The sequence below is a fragment of the Ailuropoda melanoleuca genome, chromosome 4 (assembly GCF_002007445.2).
Source record: "Ailuropoda melanoleuca isolate Jingjing chromosome 4, ASM200744v2, whole genome shotgun sequence".
Lineage (NCBI taxonomy): Eukaryota > Metazoa > Chordata > Mammalia > Carnivora > Ursidae > Ailuropoda > Ailuropoda melanoleuca.
In genome coordinates this window covers 49981103-50004504 of record NC_048221.1, presented here as the reverse complement: position 1 = coordinate 50004504, position 23402 = coordinate 49981103, and the positions used below count along the sequence as shown (strand labels likewise).

Genomic DNA, 23402 nt, shown 5'->3' with positions numbered 1-23402 from the left:
CTTTGCAATTTACATAGTATATCTGACACATGATGCACAATGAGTTTTTATAGGTAAAAAATTAAAAGATCAGAGAAGTTAAGTTCCTTGTCTGAGGCTACTCAGCTAGTAGGTAGCAGAGCTGACCACTGATCCTAGGCTTACTTGTCTTCAAATCCATGACCCAGATGACCTCTCATCTTCCTAGTGTGTTTGTGAAATACTGAGGGCAAGGACCATTTCTCATTCTTCTTTGTATACCTCAAACGCCCTATCCCCTTTATTCTACACAGCAAATACCTCCTCATCCTTCAAGGTCCAGTTCAAGTGTCACCTTTTGAGACAAATCTTTACAGTATATTCCCAATAAATATTTGTCAAGTTAAAAGCTACATTCCCTTCTGGCTAGGTGTAGCCATGTCACTAGATTATGGCCTATGGGAGTGTGAGAAAAGGTGATGTGTGCATTTCCAGGTCACATCTTTAAAAGGTAGGGAGTGGGGACGCCTGAGTGGCTCAGTCGGTTAAGTGTCTGCCTTCGGCTCAGGTCATGATCCCAGGGTCCTTGTTCAGCGGGGACCTGCTTCTCCTCTGCCTCCCGCTTCCCCTGCTTGCGCTCTCTCTCTCTGACAAATAAATAAATAAATAAAATCTTTAAAAAAAAAAAAAGGTAGGGAGTGTGCTCTCCTCTTTCTCTTAACCCCCTTTCAGTGGCTGGAATGCAGATGTGATGGCCTGAGCTAGAGCAGTCATCTTGGACTCTGAAGTTGAAGCCACATAGGAAGGATAGCAGGGCAACAATACAAAGGGAGCCTCGGGTCCCCAATAAAGTGACACTGTCATATCAGCTCTGTACTGCCTACAGTCAAAGGGTTAAGATAAAGAGAATAAACTTCTATCTCATTTAAACCACTGGATTTTGGAGTCTCCTCATTATAGCAGCTTCTTTGAGTATCCTTTAACTGATATAATGAACAAAAGAATATAATAAATGAAGAGATGAAAGCCTGAAAGAAGGAATAAGTGGTTCGGGGAGAGAGATATTTTCAGAACATAAATCCAATTATGTCTTACCCCTGCTTCAAACCCCCAGTGTCTTCCTCAAATCCTAACTGTGCCTGCAAAGCCCTCAATTACTGGGCTCCTCCTTCCTCAGCAGTCCCACCACAAGCCACTCTTCCCCATGTACTTTTTGTTCTAGCCACTCTGACATTCCAGACCCTTGACCATGCCAGGCTTTCTCTCACCTCAGGCCATTTGCGTGAGTTGTTCCATCTGCTTGGATTGCTCTTTGTCTGTTTACGCATCACTTCCTTTGGAAAAGCCCCCCTGGGTGGGGCCCCATCACAAGCTATCCCATTGCTCCCCACCCAGACGATTACTGTGCATTGTCTGAGAGCTCCAGGAGAGTAGAACTGGGCCTGCCTTGTTAACCAATTTATCTACCCCCCCCCCCCCCCCCCCCCCCCCCGCCCGCGGCCCAGCACACAAGTCCTGAATGACTGACTGACTGCTGTACCACTCGGGCACTTGGGGAACAGCCCAGGCAAAGAACAATGACTCAGGTCTCAAGTTGCGGGTCTCTAGCTCCTGCCACGTCATGCTGCAAGATGGTGAACAAGGAAATGAACCAAGAGTCCAGAGAGCTCTGAAAGATACTCACTCTGTGGCCTCATCTTCTCCTCTCTGGACCTTTACTTCCCTATCTATAAAATGGCAGGCTTGGGCTACAGCAATGGTGTCTGAAGACTTTTTTTTCAGCTACTAAATCTTCCCTCAAATAAATTCCTAAGAATTCATGTGCTTATGTGAAGTGAAAGGAGGGGTCTGGTGGTAGTCATGGGTGGGGCCTGCAGCTCCCCACACCCTTTTGCTGCTGAAAGCAACTCCTGAGGTAATTTCAAGGAGCCCCTCTCTGCCAGACACTACTTGAAAATCACTCAGCTAGACGGTCTCAAAGAGTCCTCTCAGGCAGTTCTTCGGTCCTTAGAAATATCTAGCAGTTGTCCCCAAATTTACACCTATTACCATGGAAACCACCACTATATGTCCATAGGAAAGTGTTTTATCCATAGGAAAATGTTTTATCTTCTAATGTGGTTGATTTCTGGGGTATCTGCCTAGCCCCTGGGCTAAGGATGCTCCCTTCCTCTGGGACTTAGCCCTTTCCACATTTCTGGGGTGGACCCCTGACCACTAGGTTTACATACTGGACCCCACTCCCCTCACCTTACCTGACTGGCCATCAGGTGGACTGCTGACTCTAGGTAGGCCAAACAGGCTCTCTCACTGAGAGACTGGAACTGGTACCAGGAGACTTGATCTCTCAGTGGGGATAGAACTTAACATATAAACAATACAGACCATATCCCCTAGCCAAAAGGATAGAGGCAAAGAAAAGGGAGTCTATAGGCAAGAGAGGAAGAATCAAGCAGATTCAGAGAAAGCAGTGTTCTGTTAACATCTGAGCCTGGGATCCTGGACCCCCCAAGGCCTGCAGCACACCACCCTCAGGCTCTGAGTGACCCTTACCCATCACTTCCCTGCTCAGCTTCTATGAGCTCCAATACCATCTGCTGCTTGCAACCAAATACAGCCCTGGTTTATGAAATGCCATCTAGGTAAAGGCCTCAACCCCGAGCCATACCCCAGTCCCTGGTAAAGCAGAACCATGCGGCCCATCACCAGGGGGTAAAGGCTGAGAATGAGGCTCACCTCCACCAAGTCAGCATTTCGCCTCCGCAGGCAGATGCAGGCAGCCATGGCCAAGGCCTCAGCACAGTCCTCCAGCAGCCTCCCAACCCTCTTCTCCAGGTACTTCTGGCAGATCTCCTTAGCCATCACTTTTTCCACGCCCGTCTTCCTGCAGCACTGCGAGGTGGTGCTGCTTGGGATTTCACTGAGGAGTAAATCCTTCTGTGGGAAGAAGAGGATAAACACCCCCGTGTGAGCTGCAGGGATGTGGGATTCTACCACACAGCCCCCAACCACCCCTACGACTGCGCCAGACCTGCAAAACTTCAAAGAAAACAGCATTTTAAGAAATAAATGCAAGGGGGGCGCCTGGGTGGCACAGCGGTTAAGCGTCTGCCTTCGGCTCAGGGCGTGATCCCGGCGTTATGGGATCGAGCCCCACATCAGGCTCCTCTGCTGTGAGCCTGCTTCTTCCTCTCCCACTCCCCCTGCTTGTGTTCCCTCTCTCGCTGGCTGTTTCTATCTCTGTCGAATAAATAAAATAAAATCTTTAAAAAAAAAAAAAAGAAAGAAAGAAATGCAAGGATTCAAGAAACAAGTAAAAAAGCCAGAACTGGGGAATCGCTAAATTCCCTACACGTATAGGGCGTTCCTTAGTACACTCCACCCAGGCAAGGGCTTAACCTGGGCCTCAGTTGCTTCATCAGGAAAATGGGGATAATAGGACTAACACAAAGATTAAAAGATATAATGCATCTAGGGGCACCTGGGTGGTTCAGTTGGTTAAGTGTCTGCCTTTGGCTCAGGTCATGATCTCAGGGTCCTGGGATCCAGCCCCAGGTAAGGCTACCTGCTCAGTGGGGAGTCTGCTTCTCCTCCCTCTGCCCTTCTCCAGCCCCCCATCCCCACTGGTGCGCACTGGCTCTCTCTCTAATAAATAAATAAAATCTTTAAAAAAAAGATATAATGCACCTAAAGCATTAAGTGTGATACTCAACACAGAATAAAGATCCAATAGTCTATTAGTGATAATAATTAATAGTAATAACAGCCACCATTTCTATACTACTACATGCTGGGCACTTCACTTACATTAATAATTAAATCTTATTAACAATTACAGGCGTGCTCTTTTATGATATAAGATACACATTTTAGAAAGGGATAAAGAAAGGGAGGGTAATCAGAAGGGGGAACGAAGCATGAGAGACTATGGACTCTGAGAAACAAACTGAGGGCTTCAGAGGGGAGGGAGGGCGGGAGAATGGGATAGACTGGTGATGGGTAGTAAGGAGGGCACGTATTGCATGGTGCACTGGGTGTTATACGCAACTAATGAATCATGGAACTTTACATCAGAAACCAGGGATGTACTGGACGGTGACTAACGTAATATAATAAAAAAACACTTAAAAAAATGTACAGACCCACAAGGACAAAAAGGATAGTCAAGAAGGTGACAGCGGATCACAAGTACTAACAAACTTCAGGAAGATGGAAAGCAGAAGGTGGAATGGAAACCAACTCAGTGAGAGCAGGACTTGGTGTGGTGCTGCCATGTCTTCCATCTTGGGTCTCTGCACCTTTTGCTGAACTTCCAAAAGCACTATGTTGGGATAGAGTACTCGGAGGTTCACAACTTCTGTAGTCCGCAGGAGCCACTATGAGGAGGGCCCTGGGAAGAATTTGCCATTTTCAGGGGAAAACATGTGGCGGTTACTAATTATGATGACTGTGTACTTTGGATCTGGATTTGTTGTACCTTTCTTTTTTTATAGTAAGACATCAACTACTTAAGAAATAAGGATGTTTTAATTAATCCATTGAACAGATGTGAAAAGGAGCATTTTAAAAGGTGCAATTTCTTTGAAAAATGGATCAAACTTTCGAATTCAATATACTCAGTATGTTTATAAATAAACTTATGGCACGAAAAAAAAAAGATACACATGTTAGGATGTAGGTTCTGACCCATGCATATTTATTTATTTATTAAAGTTTGAGAGGCATTATTTTTTTTTTAAGTTTTATTTATTTAAGTAATTTCTACACAAAGTAGGGCTGGAACTCACGACACTGAGATCAAGAGTTGCATGCTCCTCCGACTGAACCAGCCAGGTGCATCAAATCCATGTATTTTTAATAGGAGATCTACTATATAAATATTAAGTATGCTTATATATTTTATAAATTTTTTATTTACATATAAATTTTATAACATTTTATACTATATAGAAAGCAGGAATTTGAACTATGCATATAACGGAAAATACATTATATATTTTTGTGCAAATATATAATGTATTTATATAGTATAAATTATGTTTCATAATATTTCATAAGTATATATGTACATATTTGCAAATATAAATGTTACAAATATATTAAACACACTGATTAAATATATTAAATATATTATAAGGAAATATGTGATTTAATTATGTATAATATTGATTGATATATAGTGCATTAATCTATTATATTTATATAACACATGAAACATTTACATTTATGTTTTTATATTTCTGATATATTTATTGTATAAATAATAAAACATTTATATATAAATTTTCCATGTATATTCTATTTGTTATATGTAAGTTTTGTTTTTGTTTTGTTTTGAGAGTGAGAGTGAGAGAGCACAAGCAACAGGAGAGGCAGAGGGAGAGAGAGAAGCAGGCTCCCCACTGAGCAGAGATCCCGACGTGGGACTCAATCTGAGCCAAGGCAGACGCTTAGCCCACTGAGCCACCCAGGTGTCCCTCTATTTTCTTCTTTATACCTTCCTGTACTTACTAAATGTTCTACAAGCCTGCCTTGTATTTATAATTAGAAAAATTAAAAGTTTTTTGTTTGTGTTGTTTTTAATGTCGAGAATTCCCACTTTCCCATCTGTAACTATGGCCATCAGAAACCCCAGATTTTGTGACAGTCTGGCACCTGCTGACCTTTCTCATCTCATCTCTCCCCCGCTTGACTCACCGTACTCAGTCACCCTGGCTTTTTTCTGTTCTTGGATGCACCTAAACTCATCCTGCCCCAGGGCCTTTTCATTTGCTGTTCCTTCTGCCTAGAATGCTCCTCCTCTAAGTCTCACCGTGTCCTGGTCCCTCACCTCAGTCAGGTCTCTGCTCAGATGCCACCTTCTCCAAGAAGCCTTCCCTGACCTAAAAGTTTATCCCTCTCCTTGCTCCTCCACTCTATCCCCTAACCTTATTTCACATTTCTTTTTTTTTTTAAGATTTTATTTATTTATTTTTGAGAAAGAGAGAGAAAGAAAGAACACGAGTGGGAGGGGGTTGGGGCAGAGGGAGAAACAGACTTCCTACTAAGCAGGGAGTACAATGCGGGACTCAATTCCAGGACCCCAGGACCACGAGCTGAAGGCAGACACCCAATCAACTGAGCCACCCAGGCACCCCCTTATTTCACATTTCTTAATAGCACATATCACCGGCCTGGAATTACACACATCTTCATTTACTTGAATATGGTTTGCTCTCCCCCACTAGAGTGAAAGTTCCAGGAGGGCAAAAACTTCCTCTTGCTCACCTTTGTATCCCCAACCCCAAGAACGTTGTCTGGCACATAGCAAGTACCTCACGAATGTTTTCACGAATTGTACGTACTAACTTATTTTTTGGCAAGGTTTTTTTTCTTTTTTATGTAATTTTATTATTTTTAACAGAAGCGATTCCTTAAATGTAAAACTAAATTAATTTTATTGCTTTATACAGATTTTCATAAAAATACATTTACAACTGAAAAAAAAGATTATCAGAGATTATCAGGCATGGGCTGTGATATTTGCTTCAAAAACAAAACAAGACAGTCCCCACTCTTCCTCAGTTTCCAGAAAATGGGTCATCTGAGGATTCAGGAATACCTCCATGCCTGACACCATAAGGAATTCAATACCTGGAGACTAAAAACCTCCAGCTGGCAAGGGTTGCCTTTATGAATACCCTTTTGCACAATTCTCTCATGGGAGCTCTGCCTTTTAAATGTTTGTCTTTTTAAAAGGTATCATGGTGTTTAAAGTTGATAAATCAATAAATACAAGGAGAGTGTTATTTTCAGATATGGAGGTTACCACCGTCTGAAACAGAATCAGAAACTGTTTGAAAGGGGCGTGTGAGTGGCTCAGCCGGTTAAGCTTCTGCCTTTGGCTCAGGTCTTGATCCCAGGGTCCTGGGATCGAGCCCCGCATTGGGCTCCTTGCTCAGCGGGGAGCCTGCTTCTCCCTCTCCCTCTGCCTGCTGCTCCCCCTGCTTGTGCTCACTCTCTCTCTCTCTCTCTGTCTAATAAATAAATAAAATCTTTAAAAAAGAAAGAAAGAAACTGTTCAAAACAACTGCCCTGAAAGAATGACAGAAGCAGAGGCTCAGCATTTGACTCCCCCAGTGAAATCGTGGCTCTCATCTGGCAAGAGTCATCAGGAGATGCTAAGAACACTCGGGGGTAGGGTGATGGGGGAACTTAGTGATGGGAGGGGGTCGGCAACTCCACCTGGTCCCACTGATGAACCTCAGCACTGGAAGGAGGAGGACCTACTATGCGCCTCATGTCATGATGCGCTGGGAAGGACCAGGCACCACTCAGGAAGCTGCACTGATCGTGAATCTAACCGAGTCTCGGGACAAGAGGTGTAGAGAAACAAGTTAAGAATACCACAAGAACAGGAGTGGGGGGAGCCTGGGTGGCTCAGTAGGTTGAGCGTCTGACTCTTGGTTTTGGCTCAGGTCGTGATCTCAGGGGTGTGAGATCAAGCCCCTAGTTGGGCTCCGTCCTTGGCATGGAGTCTGCTTGAGATTCTCTCTCTCCTTCTGCTTCTGCCCCTTACCCCACTTGCACGCATGTGTGCTTTCTCTTTCTAAATGAATTTTTTAAAAAGTCTTAAAAACAAAATACCACAAGGACATAAAAATCCAGAACATGAGAAACTTACAGCACAAATGACTCACTTCATGCAAAAATGCAATGATATATGGAAAGAAAACAGGGAGGGGTGCAGGTGGAGAACAGAGGAGTTTAAGCGTGAACTGTCTGGCTCAATCAGAAGAGCATGCGGCTCTTGGTCTTGGAGGTCGTGAGTTCGAGCCCCACATGGGGTGCAGAGATTACTTAAATTACAAAAAAAAAATCTTTAAAAAGTTTCAAGAAACATAATTATTTTTTTAAAGATATATTTATGGGCGCCTGGGTAGCGCAGTCGTTAAACGTCTGCCTTCGGCTCAGGGCGTGATCCCAGCATTCCAGGATCGAGTCCCACATCAGGCTCCTCCGCTGGGAGCCTGCTTCTTCCTCTCCCACTCCCCCTGCTTGCGGTCTCTCTCTCGCTGGCTGTCTCTCTGTCACATAAATAAATAAAATCTTTTAAAAAAAAAGATGTATTTATTTATTGAGGGGAGGTAGTGGGGGAGGAGCAAAGGGAGACGGAGAGAAAGTCCCAAGCAGAGTCTGTGCAGAGCATGGAGCCCAACATGGGGCTTGATCCCCACCACCCCAAGATCACAACCTGAGCCGAAACCAAGAGTCAGATGCTTAACCAACTCTGCCACCCAGGCGCCCCTTTTTTACCTTTTTAAATATTTATAAGAAACATAATTAATGGTAACATGTGGACTTTGTATCAGTTTCAAACAAACCAACTTTAAAAAGCAAATTTTGAGACAACTTGGGACATTTAAACATGGAATGGGAATTAAATGATATTAAGGAATTAAGAAAACTATTTTATGGGTGGAATAACAATATCTGGGATATGCTTTAAAATACACACACACACACACACACACACACACACACACACACACACACACACGTTTTTCTGTTCCAAAAGAAATAAGAATGTTGCTGATAATTGATGGGATGGATGTATGGAAATTCCTTATACTCTTCTCTTTACTTTTATGCATCTTTGAAATTGTCCCTAACAGAAAAGGCTTTCAAGAACTGGCCATGCCTGAAGCCAGGGAAGGGGAGAAGAGTATGTGGTATTGCTACCCTGTGTAGTTGGGTTTTCTGAACCAAGTATGCAGATTATCTCCCTATTTTCACTCTCCAAAGGTAACACCTGCTAATGGTTTGGATTATATTACCCTAGACCTTCTGCTACAGAAGTCTATAGCTATAATCACTTTGTTTATATATTTACTTACATATAATAATTATTATAGTGGCAAGCAACTGCTTACGAGGTATTAAAATAATAGTAATGGGAGGCACCTGGGTGGCTCAGTCGTTGAGCATCTGCCTTCGACTTGGGTCATGAGCCCAGGGTCCTAGGGCCCCATATCGGGCTCCCTGCTCAGCGGGAAGCCTGCTTCTCCCTCTCCCACTCCGCCTGCTTGTGTTCCCTTTCTTGCTGTACCTCTCTCTGTCAAATAAATAAAATCTTTAAAAAAAAAAAACAAAAAACAGTAATAGGGATGTCTGGGTGGCTCAGTCAGTTAAGCATCTGCCTTTGACTCAGGTCATGATCCTGGATCCTGGGATACAATCTATCGGACGCCCTGCTCAGTGGGGAGCCTGCTTCTCCCTCTGCTTGCTTCTCCCTCTGCCTGCTGCTCCCCCTGCTTGTGCGCTCTCTCTCGCTCTCTCTCTCTCTCTCTGACAAATAAATTTAAAAAAATCTTTTTAAAAAAATAAATTAAATAACAATAATAATAGTAATAGCTAACACATACAGTACTTACTATCCTCTAGTCACTGTTTTTGCTACTGTTTTAGGGATATACTACTTAACTTTCACTAAACCCTCTTAGATACTATCATCATCACCAACTTATAAACAAGAAAATATAAGACACAACTTTTTTATTCATCCATATATTTATTACCAAAGACAGGATTAAATTATATACTGTTTTGAACTTAGAAATAGTTCCCTGTCAGAACATATATGTTTTTCTCATTTTTTTATAAGAATGTTTATGTTAGCTTTATTCAGAAAGACCAAAACCTGGAAGCATCCCAAATGTCCAACAACTGATGGATAAACAAACGGTCATACATCCACACAATGGAATACTCAGCAGCAATAAAAAGAATGACCAACTAGTACACATAATAACAAGGATGAATCTCAAAATACGACACTAAGTCAAAGAGGCCTGAAACAAACAGGTACACACTCTATGTTCCATCTATCTGATACTCCAAAAAAGAACACATGGACAGAAATTAGATCAGGAGGGGCGCCTCAGTTGGTTAAGCATCTGCCTTTGGCTCAGGTCATGACTCCAGGATGGAGCCCTGTGTCAGGCTCCCTACTCAGCGAGAGCCTTCTTCTCCTTCTGCCTCTGCCTGCTGCTCCCCCTGCTTGTCCTCTCGCTCTCTCTCTGCCTCCCTCTCTCTCTGCCTCCCTCCCTCTCTCTCCATATATCAAATAAATAAATAAATAAATAAATAAATAAATAAATAAATAAATAAATTTTTTAAAAGAAATTAGATCAGGAAGCAGGGAGGAGGGATGGACTATAAAGTTGCCCAAGGGAATTTTCTGGAATGATGAAAATACTCTGTATCTTGATTATGGTGGTGTTGGTTACATAACTGTCCACATTTTCCAAAATTTATACTATTCTGTACACCTCACAAGTATAAATTATACCTCAACAGAAATGAACGCACGTGCCCACAGTGAGACGCACACGGGAAAGTACCTAGCAACCACAGGTGCAACGGTCATAAGCCGGAAACATACCAAATGTCCATCAATAGGTGAGTGGACACACGGTGGCACACCCCTGCGATGGAACACTACTCAGCAAAAAGAAATGAACCACGACCCACACACAGAGCATGGGACGTATCTCACAGGAACCATGCTGACTGGAAAAATCCAGACACCAAAAGAGCCAACTCTCTCTGATTTCATTTATATGAAAGTCCAGAGAGTGGAACCTTGTGCAGTGACAAAAACCAGACCAGCGGCGGTGGGGGATGGCAGGGGCTGGGAGGGGTGGGAGGTGAGGATTACCAAGGAGAAGAGGTAACTTCTGGGGTGGTAGGCATGGTCATGAACTTGACTTGGAGACGATGTCACAGATATACATGTATGTCAAAATTGATCACATTATACACTGCATCCTTGTTATAAACATTTATAAACACTTGTTCATGAAGCTATTTCTAAATAATTTCATGGAATTTCCAGTGTGTGATTATACCGCAATTTCCTTCACCACCTCCCAACTGACAGATATTTTACTTGTTTGCCGCTGTTTGCTAATATAAATAACGCTACAATGAACGTCCATGTCCATCTGTCTTTCCTCCCTTGTATGTGTATGTCCCTTTGTACAAGTGAAATTACTTCATCAGAAGGTACATCCATGTTAAATTTTGATGGAAACCACCCCATGGCCTCCGGAAAACACCGTGGCCACAAACACTCCCCTGAGGGTGGGGGAGAGGCCTGCTTCCTCCCACCCTGGACCGCACTAGGTGTTAGTAGTTTTCATCTCTGATTTGAATCTAAATTACATATTTAATCTTAATTTTTTTAATTAAGATTTTATAAAAAATTATATCCTCCACATTTTTTAAAGTAAACTCTACACCCAACATGGAGCTTGAACTCACGTCCCCAAGATCAAGAATTGCATGCTCCACTGACTGAGCCAGCCAGCCAGGCACCCCTTCCTCCACATTTTTAGAAACCATTAACAAAAACACCTTCCAGAAAATATCACATAAGTATCACAAAAGAGGGGCGCCTGGGTGGCACAGCGGTTAAGCGTCTGCCTTCGGCTCAGGGCGTGATCCTGGCATTCTGGGATCGAGCCCCATATCAGGCTCCTCTGCCATGAGCCTGCTTCTTCCTCTCCCACTCCCCCTGCTTGTGTTCCCTCTCTCGCTGGCTGTCTCTATCTCTGTCGAATAAATAAATAAAATCTTAAAAAAAAAAAAAAGTATCTCAAAAGACTCCTTGTCCTGCAACATTCATTCAGGGAGACCCAAGGGAATGTCAGGGAATTCACCTCAAGAAAACTGTCAGAATACGAGAAACCACCTTAAACTCCCCCAAATCACATCTGAGGTGCTGAAACCCACCTCTTTGTAATATCTAGGGCCCAGTCTCCAAAAGTGGAATGGCTTTCTGTGGGTAGGAAGGTCTTCAGCTCCCCACCCCAAGGTCCAGGGGATGTTTTGGGGACCCAGTCACCAAAAAAAAAAAAAAAAAAAAAAAGCCAGCTGTTCTAATAGCCTCAACCTCAAGTCAGGAAAGGTGCTTCCTCTCAAACTGATGAAGAGAAGTAGAGCTTTCACAGGACTTGGAACTCTGCAGAAGACATGAGTTCAAATCCCAGTTCCACCACTGATCTTACTAGGGGGCATGACCCAAGTCTCTTCACCTTAGCCTTAGTTATCTCATCTGTGAAATGGGGATGATAATAATCCTGAATTCATACAGTTGGTCATGAGAATTCAACAGTCAGCAGAGTGTCAGGGTTAAGAACTCAGGAGCTGCAGTCCAGAAGACCTGATGTGGAAGTCCAGCTCTGACGCTTAGTAAGGGTGAGATCTTGGGTGAACCTCAGAGCCTGCTTTTCTCAAGAGCAGGAGAACGTCATGACCCTATCAATCTCAGGGGGATTTTGTGATGACTTAGAAAGATAATATATGTAAAGTGCCAAACACAGAGTCTGGCTACATTGTTAAATTTTTAAAATGACCCTATATGTGTATATATGTGAATGATAGTTCCTCAAACCTACAAAATGAAAATTATTGCTTTTATTATAGGACCCTTTTTAAGAGGGCTGACTTTACCAATTTGAAGACAAATCCTATTTGATTGCCAGATGTGTAGAGGGAAGAAAAGGGTTTCCCCGAAACATTCTAAGTTCTCTTATCATGAAAAAGTACACGTTGGCTGGCTGGTAAGGGGGCGGAGAGGTTAAGGTTACTTTGCAAATCAAACCGCAGACTGAGACCTCATAACCATCTGTGCAATGGGTAGAGTGGAGGTCCCTGCCCTCCTGACACCCCCCCACCCCGGTAGCTGTGAGCCAGAAGTGACTGGTTCCCTTACCAGGTAAACTGGACTTCGGTCGTTATCCATTGCAGGGATGCCGGTGAGGACCTCAGCCAGCACCTGGAGAGAACATGCAGTTAGCACTGTTCACACACTCATGCAAATTTCAGGCAGGAGATTTGGGCCAAGAGCAACGATTCTTCTTAGTAACAGAGGCTGAGCTCCAGGCCCGGCTCTGCCATTTGCCAGTACAGGCACTTGCCCCAAATCAGGAACATGGGAATATCACTTAATACCTCCTCCAACTAAACACATTACCCAGCTGCTAGAAAGTCTGAATGAATAGCAAGTTAGGGAGGATGGAAACCAAACGTGTGCATATTACCATCAGTTTTATACGTATACGTACATCCATATAAATATATAATATGTATGTTTATATATGCACACTATATTTATATAAAATATAAATATGTGCATGTGTGAATATGTATATTTACATATATGTACTATATATTTATATGTAAATGTGTGTATACACATACACATTTTTCCATATATACATGTGTCTACACACACATACACTGTATTTTAAAAATCATTTCACTTAAAACCCCATCAGAAATGGTAAGCAGGCGGGATGCCTGGGTGTCTCAGTTGGTTAAGCATCTGCCTTCAGCTCAGGTCATGATCCCAGGGTCCTGGGATCGAGTCCCGCATCAGGCTCCCTGGTCAGCAGGGAGCCCGCTTCTCCCTCTGCCTGCTGCTCCCCCTGCTTGTGCCCTTCTCTCTCTCTGACAAATAAATAAATAAATAAATAAATAAATAAATAAATAAATAAATAAATATTAAAAAAAGAAAAAGAAATGTCAGGAAAAGGAGGAATCCACGTACGTAAGTCTATTCTACACAGAAAGTCTCAGCAACCTCTAAAGCCTGTTCATTAATTCACCCACTCACAGAAAGAACACAGCCCTGCACCAGTGTGAGACACCACAACACTGACAAACCATGAGATGTGTCTTAATAAAGGGGAAACCTGCTTTGAACAGAAATTCTCAGCAGAGCAAGGTAGTTAAGAGCTCTACAATAAGCCCTGCCTGGGTTCAAATTCTGACTCTCTTCCTTAATCACTAAGTGACTAAAATCGGAGCCTGCATCCTTACCTGGTAAATGGTGATCTGCTGGTTGTGAATATAAGGGAGTGAGTACCCCACCCTTAGTTTCAAATCTCTGTCCCACAACCTCCCTTGAAGCAAGTCAGAATACAGTCACATTGACTGCCAAGAAATCCTCCATCCCCAGGGGAAGGGCCTGCGGGTTAATCACAGACCCGCAGTGGCCAGGAGGGGGCAGCAGAGGGCACCCCGCAGCAAGTGGATGGGAGCAAGCTGAAAAGGTATTCCCAACCAGCTCCTGCCAGGAAGGGAGGGAGGAACGAGGGGAAATGAATAAATAGACGTTCCCTCTGCCCCTTCCACAGGCAGGCTCTGTGCTGAACATTTTAGAGAGGTCATTTAGTGCTTGGGAGGGGGGCGGAGAACAAAAAAACAAAAAGAAACCCCACTGAAGGATGCCTGGGGGCTCAGTCGGTTAAGCATCTGCCTTCAGCTCAAGTCATGGGATGGAGTCCTGCATCAGACTCCTTGCTCAGTGGGGAGCCTGCTTCTCCCTCTGCTTGTACACGTGCTCTCGCTCTCTCTCTCTCTGACAAATAAATAAATAAAACCTTTAAAAAAAAAAAAACCCACTGAGAAATGCAGTGCTCCCAACAGGCGGAATCAGAGTTCAAAATCACTGTCAGTTAGTGGCAGAGCTGAGAAAGAGTGAAGGGAGCCAGTGGTCATGGAATGAATAAATTAGTTTAAAAAATTGTTACGTCAAGAGCTGAGTTAAAAAGTCAAGGGTAAAGGGAGCCTGGATGGCTCAGTCGGTTAAGCGTCCCACTGGATTGCGGCTCAGGTCATGGTCTCAGGGTCATGTGATGGAGCCTTGCATGGGGCTCAGGGCTCAGCACTCAGCACAGAGTCCGCTTGGGATTCTCTCTCTCTCTCCCTCTGGCCCTCCCCGCACCCACACACGCTCCCTCTCTCTCTCTCTATCTCCCTCTAAAATAAATAAATAAAATCTTTTAAAAAAAAAAAAAAGGCAGGCACCTGGGTGCCTAGGTGTCAGTTAAGCTTCAGACTCTTGGTTTCAGCTCAGATCATGATCTCTCACTCGAGATATGGAGCCTGGGGCTGGGCTCTGCACTGAGCCTGGAGCCTGCTTAAGATTCTCTCTCTCCTCTCCTCTGCCCCTCCCCTCTGCGCACTCACACTCTCTCTCTTTCAAAAAAAAAAAAAAAGCCAGGGGGAAAACAAAACTCAGGAGTGAGGGTGTGAAGGTAGGAATACTAACCACAACAATAATCATCTTGGTAAGTGAAGGGTATTCTGCTAACTACATTATCTTATTAATCTCCATATCTGTCACTATCCCATTTTACGGAGGACAAAACAGGCCCAGAGTGACAGGTGAGGCAACAGAGGTCATGCAGCTGAAAGTAACTAAGCTGGGACTCAAACCCACACAGGGTTCAGTCCTGCTGGTTTTTACAGGAGCAGGAGCCTGGGCTAGCCCCACTGAGCTTCACGGAGCCACTCACAGTGGAGCTGATGGGGGCAAGGACACCAGAAGAGCCCACGGGAGACAGAAGGAAGTAGAATCCGGCATCTGGAGGTCAGGATCGGAGAAGAAGGTGGCTCGGGAGGTCACTAGTGGGAGAGGTGGATGGACAAGAGACGGGTCAGAGAGAGAGGATGCACAGGGTTCAAGGCTAGAGAGGAAGAGAGAGGGCATGGTCCAAGAGGCAGCTGTTTGCTCTTGGCAAAGGCCAGCCAGAAACTGTCACTTTTCACAGGCAGCATTTCCCAGACTGGGTTCCATGGGACACTGGTGCAGAGAGAGACTGAGGAAACGAGGTTCCACAGTCAAATGAATTTGGGAAATGCTGCTTACCATCTTCCCAGCTGTGGTGAATTCACAATTAAATTAGATTAAAGGCTCATTACCATATTAAAGTCTCTGATTAATTTTGTGGTAAAGAAATCTGCTTGACCCTGCTTAACCCAGCATTGGTCACACCTGTTTGGCCACAAAATCCTTTAAACACATCAAACCTACAGAGACCTCAAGGCTGTTCCATAGAAATCTACTTTGGAGACTGCTCTACTCAGATCATGAACTCCTGGGGGAAGGACTGTGTTTTAGCCACATCGATATTCCAAGTGCCTGGCATACGGTGATGACAGGACACAGGACAGTGGTGGTGAGGATGGTGAGGACACAGGGAGGGCGGGGACACAGGGGGATCCTGAACGGAGGGCTGGCTATTGAATGGTTAAATAGTTCAATGGATGACTGGACAGATGGATGGACAAAGATGAACAGACAACTGGATAGAGGAGTAGATGGCTGGCTGGGAAACAGAGAAGGAAGGAGTCTCACAGAAGCTGGACACTCATGAGTAGCTATATTTCAAGGGCTGGCAACCTTTTTCTGTAACAGGCCAGACAGTAAATATTTTAGGCTTTGTGGGCCACAGACCAAGTCTCTGTCACATATTCTTTTTTTTTTTTTTTTTAAGATTTCATTTATTTGAGAGAGAGAACATGACCACAAGCAGGGGGAGTGGCCAGCAGAGGCAGAGGGAGAAGCAGACTCCCCGCCAAGCAGGGAGCCAGTGAGGGCCTCAATCCCAGGACCCTGAGATCATGACCTGAGCCAAAGTCAGACACTTAACCGACTGAGCCACCCAGGCATCCCACATATTCTTTTTTTATTAGCAGTATTATTACATCTTTTATAAATATAAAAACCATTCTTAGTTATAGGCTGTACAAAATATGCCCCAGGCCATAGTTTGCCAACCCTTACTGTACTTCGATGGAATATATCCTGGGGCCTCTGTTATATCCTCTGCTTACAAAGCAGCTGTGGGAAGGACAACTGAGGGCAGGCCCAAGGCCAAGCAGAGAGAAGGAAGCTCTTACAATTCCACAGCTGAAGATGTCCACCCGTTTTGTCAGCTGCCCCACCCTGATGAAATCTTCCGGCAGGTACGCAGCTGAGGCCTGGAAAAGGTGAGTCTTCATCATGGTATATTTTGACCTTTTGTTGTCTGGACACAGGTGAGCCATTGGATGAGCCAGCCTGGGGGTGAAGTTTTGGTCTAGCAAAACGTTGGAGCTGTGGAAAAGAAAGCAGAGAGAACTTTCTCGCTTTGAGCTGGACAAGAAGGGGTTGCCGTGGAGACAGACCCTTTCGGAAAACAACTTCACAATAAGCAGCATTGGCCCCTGCGAGTTAAGGGTCACTTTAGACCCCCCATCTGGGTCTTCTGAGCCAGTCCTGGTGAGGGAAGGGAGTGGGAACCCCCTCCCACCAGCAAAGGAGGATGGAGATAAGATTAGCTGTGCTGCCTTGGGAATGGCATTTGGGGTAGCCAAAAAGGTGCGGCCTTCCTGGCCCTCACGGATGTCAAACCCTCATCAACCTCAGCTTGCCAAGACTGTGGGCTATGTAGGCTTGGGCCCTTCTGAAACTGTTCTGATCCCAAGCTCTGGCCTGCCTGACTCAAGTCCTTTATGACCAGTCCTGCCCAGATCATGGGGTAGAGGAAGAAGAATAAAAACATTCTTGGACCTAGGCATCTAACCTGTGGGAGTCAACAGAAAGTACTCCAAGGGAAAACAAACAACAAACAAGAAAACAACTAAGTTACATGTGTAAACATCATCAAACTAACCCTAAATAGTCATTTAAAAAACAGATATCGGGGCGCCTCAGTGGCGCAATTGGTTAAGCATCCAACTCTCGGTTTAGGCTCAGGTCATGATCTCAGGGTCGTGGGATCGAGCCCCGTGTTGGGCTCCAAGCTCAGTGTGGAGTCTGCTTGGGATTCTCTCTCCCTCTGCCCCTCCCCCCACCAAATAAATAAATCTTTAAAAAAAAAACAGACATTAATTTCAATGTCCACTATTAAGAGTGGTAAAGTAAATTATGGGCCAATCCCTTCAATGGAAAACTAAAAAGTCACTAAAAATGATGGCATGCAACATGAGGAAATATGCTCCCCTAGGGTAAGACTTCTGTGTGGTGGGGGCTGAAGAAATGGAGGCCAGCCGATGAGTCAGGGCACGAGGGCCAGAACGACCTCTGAACCTTTCATTTCCTTTCTTGCTCTTACAATTGTGCAATCAGACAAAAATCAGGGAGGAAAAAAGAGGACAAGGCTTCCACTTGCCAAATAGAGAACTTTGAGGCAGTATGAGTTGTATGGTTTCAAGGTCGTTTTGCCAGATTTTCTGGTATCTTCTGGAATCTCTCTCCATGCTGCCAGTCCCCAGACAGGACCCTTGTTCATGGGCTAAGAACGGTGCTAAGATGCTGGGTTGCATGCCGACCCTGCAGGAAACTTCCCTGACATGAGTTGCTTTTACCAACAAATACATAAGCAGGGGGTGGGTTTCCAGGAAGAACTTGAGCAAGGAGCTCAAAATTCTAGGGAGCTTGGCCTAAAGCTCAAGGATCAGGTCCAGACCAGCTGCTGCATTGAAGTAAAGGGCATCAGGGGTGTCAGGTGTTCGCTGGGAAAGCACCAGGTCAAAAAGGACAAGCATGGTGACAGATGGGCAGTGTGTAGGGACAGCAGAAACCCTGATTTCTGAGGGAATAACAAAGAAAGAAAGAAGGGAGGTGAGGCGGGGAGAGCGATCCAAAGAAAGGAGAGACCAAGGGAGAGGAAGGGGCGCGGGAATGCGTGCAGCTTGCCCGGCAGCGCAGGCCCTCAGCAGGGTCCAGCCCACCCCCTCACCTCTTGACATTGCCGTGGACGATCTGCAAGCCGTGCAGGTGCTCCACAGCACGGAGCAGCCCAGAGCAGATGCTGGCACGCTGCGGCCAGAGGAGGGGGTCTGCGCCTCCCTGCGGAAAAGAGAACAGGGTGACGGGGGACAGGAGAAACAGTCACACCTATGCGTTTTTAAAGTCCCAATGAGGAGGGGCGCCTGGGTGGCACAGTGGGGGCACAGTGGTTAAGCGTCTGCCTTCGGCTCAGGGCGTGATCCCGGCATTATGGGATCGAGCCCCACATCAGGCTCTTCCACTATGAGCCTGCTTCTTCCTCTCCCACTCCCCCTGCTTGTGTTCCCTCTCTCGCTGGCTGTCTCTATCTCTGTCAAAGAAAAAAAAAGTCTTAAAAAGAAAAAAAAAGTCCCAATGAGCTTCTGTCTCCCTCCGAGCCTTCACATCCTCTGCAACAGGGCTCGACCAGCAGCGTGTACTGGCAGGGTACCAGTTCTGACATCAGAAGATCTAGCTGTAAATCCCAGCTCAGACACGTACTAGCTGTGTGACTCTGGGAAAGACACTCGATGTCTCTGAGCCTCAGTTTCTTCTTCAGTTATGAAATGGAAATGTTCATCCCTATGCTTCTCTAGGATTGCTCTAAGGACTCAGAGGAGGATATGGCAGGGAGTATATGGCATATGAGTGTACGGTATGCCCCTCGCAGTGCCTGCCACACAGTAGGTGCTCAATAGCCTGCAGCTGTTTTTATCATGGCTATACAGTGGCAGGTCTGGAATTTCCCTCTAGAAGGGACGCCTGGGAGAGGGGCTAAGGAGCTTGTGTCAGGACACCAAGCACACGGGCCTTATGCCAATTTTATGTGTATTTGGGGAGACTTCACAGGGGCTGAGGGTGATTGTAGGGTGAGCTAAAGCCCCCACCATCCCCCAGGCGCTGCCACTCTTGCTCTAAGACGGAAACTCCAGGCTCAATCACTACTTATTTTTCAAGTCCCGTCGTAGGTCCCACATCCTCTAAGAACTAGCCTTGCTAACAGATTCTTTCTCAAAAAGTCTGAAATCGACAGCCACATGAACCCTGTTTAAATTCCAGCCCTGACACCTGTCAGCTGTGTTCCTTTGGGCAGGTCACTTTGCCTCTCTGTGCCAGAGACTCCTCTTTTGGAAAACGGGACATGCGTAAAGCCTTTATTGTGGTGTCTCGAACACAGCAAGAGCTCAACAAACCTAACAATCATTATACCATGAATAACGGCTTTGTCTGGTCTCTGTTAAGAGAAGCACTAATTCCCTTGTGGAATAAATTTTTCCCCCTATTTGAGGATTTTATGGGAAGGAGGTTTTTTGTTTTTACAATTGTAATTTTAGTATGTATTATGATGCTCACATGCTATAATATGTGAAAGGTACTAAAGGGTATATAGTAAAAGTTCCTCTCCTGTCCCATGCCCCAGCTACCTAGCTCACTTCCTCAGAGGCACCCAAAGCACCAGTTTTCTGTATCTTTCCAGAGATAGCCCATAAAGATACAAGCAAATAGATATGTAATAGAATAGCATTTTTAGCAAATAAAAATTTGCTTCCACTTCTCCATACTCTGTATCTCTGAATTACTTTTCTTGTCCTATTGCATTAACTAGCACCCCCAGAACAATGTTAAATAAAATTACTACTGCGGGATACCTTTGTCTTGCTCTTGAAATGCCTCTTGTCAAATAACTTTTTTATAGGTTTACCTGAAGATGTTTAGCCCGATCTCATCTATCCCAACCTAACTTCTCTCTGGATGGCCCTTCTCCCTTCTGGAAGTCCCTCAACCTTGAGTCCCTATCTGGATGCTACCTGGTCCTGTTCTCTGACCATGACCCAGCCCCTTACCTGAGCCTGGAGTCTGTCCTGTAAAGAACCATTTGCCATGTATGGGTAGATCAAGCTGTAAAACCGATTTCCGGGGCAGAAGCCCAGCAGAGGTAAGACGTTGGGGTGGCGGCATCTGAAATCAGATATTAGTGCAGAGGTGAGGAGTCAGACAGAAAGAATAAACAAAGACTGCTCCACTTCCTCACCTCCCACTCCTCTTCTGCCCCCTCTACCCCAGTGAGGCCACCAGTGACTTCCCAGCTCTCTTCCCAGCACCAGGGTACAGAGATGAAAACGGCCTGCCCTCAACAAGCCTGAAGTCAAGGGGCTCCAACTTACCCTAACTCACTGCTCTGCAGCACATAACACCTTAACCACCCCAGAGGCTTCTGGAAATAGAGGCTTAGAGGTTAAGGAACTTGCTCACGTCATGACCAGCAAGCAAGGAAGGATCAGAACACAGGTCTATTGGACTTCCAGGACTGGATTCTTCCCTGAAATCCTCTTCTGCTGGGTTCTGAGTCACTGTTCCCTCCCGACTCTCTTCCTACCTCTCTGACTGCTCTCTCTTGGCTTTTTTCACCAAGACCCTCTTCCTTTGCCTTCCTCTGAAACCTAAGTATCCCCGGCTCAGCTTATCATCTTGTTTTATCAGCTATGTCTCCAGGTATCTCCCACCTCTATGGGGAATGCCCCCAAATCTCGCACTGCAGCCCCTTCCTAAGCTCTAGACCTGAACGTCTGCTTGCATCCTGCTGCTACAGGTGAACACCCTAGACTCAGCAAGTACCAAACCTGCTTCTGTGCCCAGTTACTACCTCAACAAAGGGCACCTGTGCAGTCTCCCTGCAGTCTCCTGGAAACCTCCTTACCTCCCCATCATTAGTCAGCATTCACCGTCATAAATAGCTTCCCAACTGTCCCCTTCATTCCCCCCTCCTCTGCCTTGAGTCACACCCTGATGCATGCTCCACAAGACTGTTGAAATGGCCTCCTGCCCAGTCCCTCCTGCCCTCCTCCACTCCCCTCAGGCCATCCTACTGCACTTCTCACACTCAGGAGAGCCATTTACACTCAATCCCTTCTGGACCATAACCATTCCCAAGGCAGGGGCTCTGTATTCTTCCTAGAGCCAAACAAGGCCTTGGCAACTCACTCACATTTGCCCAATCAATGAATGGGGTGTCTGCTGACTCCAGGAAGGCCCTTTGCCAAAATGGAAAGGGGAATTAGACTTTCATTTTTTATTAAATATATGTGTTTATTCATACACATGTATGAATAGAGAAAAGATTAAAGAAAATATATCAAAATACTAACATAGGAGTAGTTACTTATAGGTGCTATGGAAAACAGGTGATTTCTATTTTATTTATGATTTTCTTTATTTCTTAAGATACTCCACAATAATCATGCATTCCTCGCCCAAGGCTGCATGCTGGCAGAGGAAACCCAGAGAGCAACTTGCCAAGGTTGAATGACAGCTGGCGTCCAACGCCTGACAGGTGCCCAATATGCCTTTGTTAAATTCATCAGTCAGTCACGGCAGAGCCAGAACAAGTCTCCCCAGGTCCTTCCCGTTCTCTTTCCCAGTCCCCTGCCAGCTCTGGCACAGGCAGGCTCACTTCCCTTCTCAGCCTCTGTTTCCCCATCTGTAAAATGAGCAGGTTTGAAGATGACTTTTGAAGGTCTTTATTGCTCAGGACTTTAGAGCTCAAAATTTCTCTGTCGGGGTGCCTGGGTGGCGAAGTGAGTTGAATGTCAGACTCTAGGTTTCGGCTTGGGTAGTGATCTCACTCAGCGCAGAGTCGGCTTGGGACTCTCTCTCCCTCTCCCTCCACTCTCTCTCCCTCCCCCTCCGCTCTCTCTCTCTCTCTCTTTCTCTCTCAAAATAAATAAATAAATCTTTTTAAAAATTTCTCTGCAAAGATCTAGCTAGTAAATATTTTGGACTTTGTGGGCCAGTACAGTCTCTGCTGTGACCACTCAACCGTACACTTCTCACAAGAACAGCCGTAGAGAAGACAGAAGTAAGTGAGTGTGGCTGTGTTCCAATAAAACTTTATTATGCACAACGAAATCTGAATTTCGTATACTTTTCACATATCATGAAATATTCTTCCTCTTGTGATTACCATGGAGAACCCATGCTTGGCCATCAGACCACACACAGAGCACGGCCAGATCTCGCCCACAGGCACCATTTGCCAACTTCTGCTCCAGAGCAATACTGCTTGAAGATGGATTTGCCATTAGAGTGAAAAACAGTAAGTCTCTGTTCATCTCAAATAAATGGGATAGAAACAGATTTCTTCCACCCTGGAAGGAAGGAGCTGGGCCAAAAGAGCAAAAGTTCTTCGATAGTTCTAATCTATGCATGTAGTTGCTTTGTAGAAAACGCATGGAGTACGAAGCCAGACCAACCTAGGTTCAAATTCCAGCTCCGCCACTTACTAGCTGTCGATCTTGGACAAGACACTTAACCCTTCTGAGCCTCAATTTGCCCATGTGCAACATAATGCTGATAACAGGAGCTACGTGACAAGTTTCTTGTGAGGATTGAATGAAAATATTTACATATGGAGCACGTAAGACATGCCTGGCACACAGGAAGCCCTACATATAGGTTAGCTGTCATCGTTATTGAGCAAAGTATTTTCCAAAGGGGAGGCTTACCTATGACAAATTTGTACCTCCGCCTGGAAGAACTTTTCGACTGATCCTGGACCTGAGTAGGCCACCTGTGGGAAAAGACAATGAAACATGAAAATCCAGCCTCACCCATACAGCCTCCACTCCTTACTAGAAACCAAGAAGTGCTCGCCTCTCTGAGCTTCTTGAAAACGAATGCCATGCCATGCCTTTGCCCTTTGTAGATGTCAGCAAAGGTCCCCTCACTGATTTTGTGGTTTTGGTTGAAGTTATCAGTTGCCTGGACCACGTCTGCCTCGCTCCAGAAAAGGCTGTCTTCAGCCTGGCTCACAAGTGTTTCCTGCTGAGGAATGGAGGTGCTAAAGTCCTGGGAAAGGAGA

General features: G+C 45.2%; 1 protein-coding gene and 1 pseudogene across 2 annotated transcripts in view; one reads left to right on the top strand and one right to left on the bottom strand.

Moving 5' to 3' along the window:
• The window catches only part of IRAK2 (interleukin 1 receptor associated kinase 2), a 65235-nt gene that overhangs the window by 3424 nt on the left and 38409 nt on the right, over positions 1-23402 (bottom strand). For both annotated transcript variants that reach the window (XM_011232039.3, XM_011232040.3), the window contains 7 exons: positions 23195-23389; positions 23047-23111; positions 20389-20503; positions 18516-18625; positions 16693-16888; positions 12716-12778; positions 2695-2895 (listed from right to left, as the gene is read on the bottom strand). In XM_011232039.3, the coding sequence (XP_011230341.1) occupies positions 2695-2895; positions 12716-12778; positions 16693-16888; positions 18516-18625; positions 20389-20503; positions 23047-23111; positions 23195-23389 (945 nt within the window). The remainder of the gene's footprint in view (positions 1-2694; positions 2896-12715; positions 12779-16692; positions 16889-18515; positions 18626-20388; positions 20504-23046; positions 23112-23194; positions 23390-23402) is intronic.
• LOC100468865 lies at positions 4282-4477 on the top strand (annotated as a pseudogene).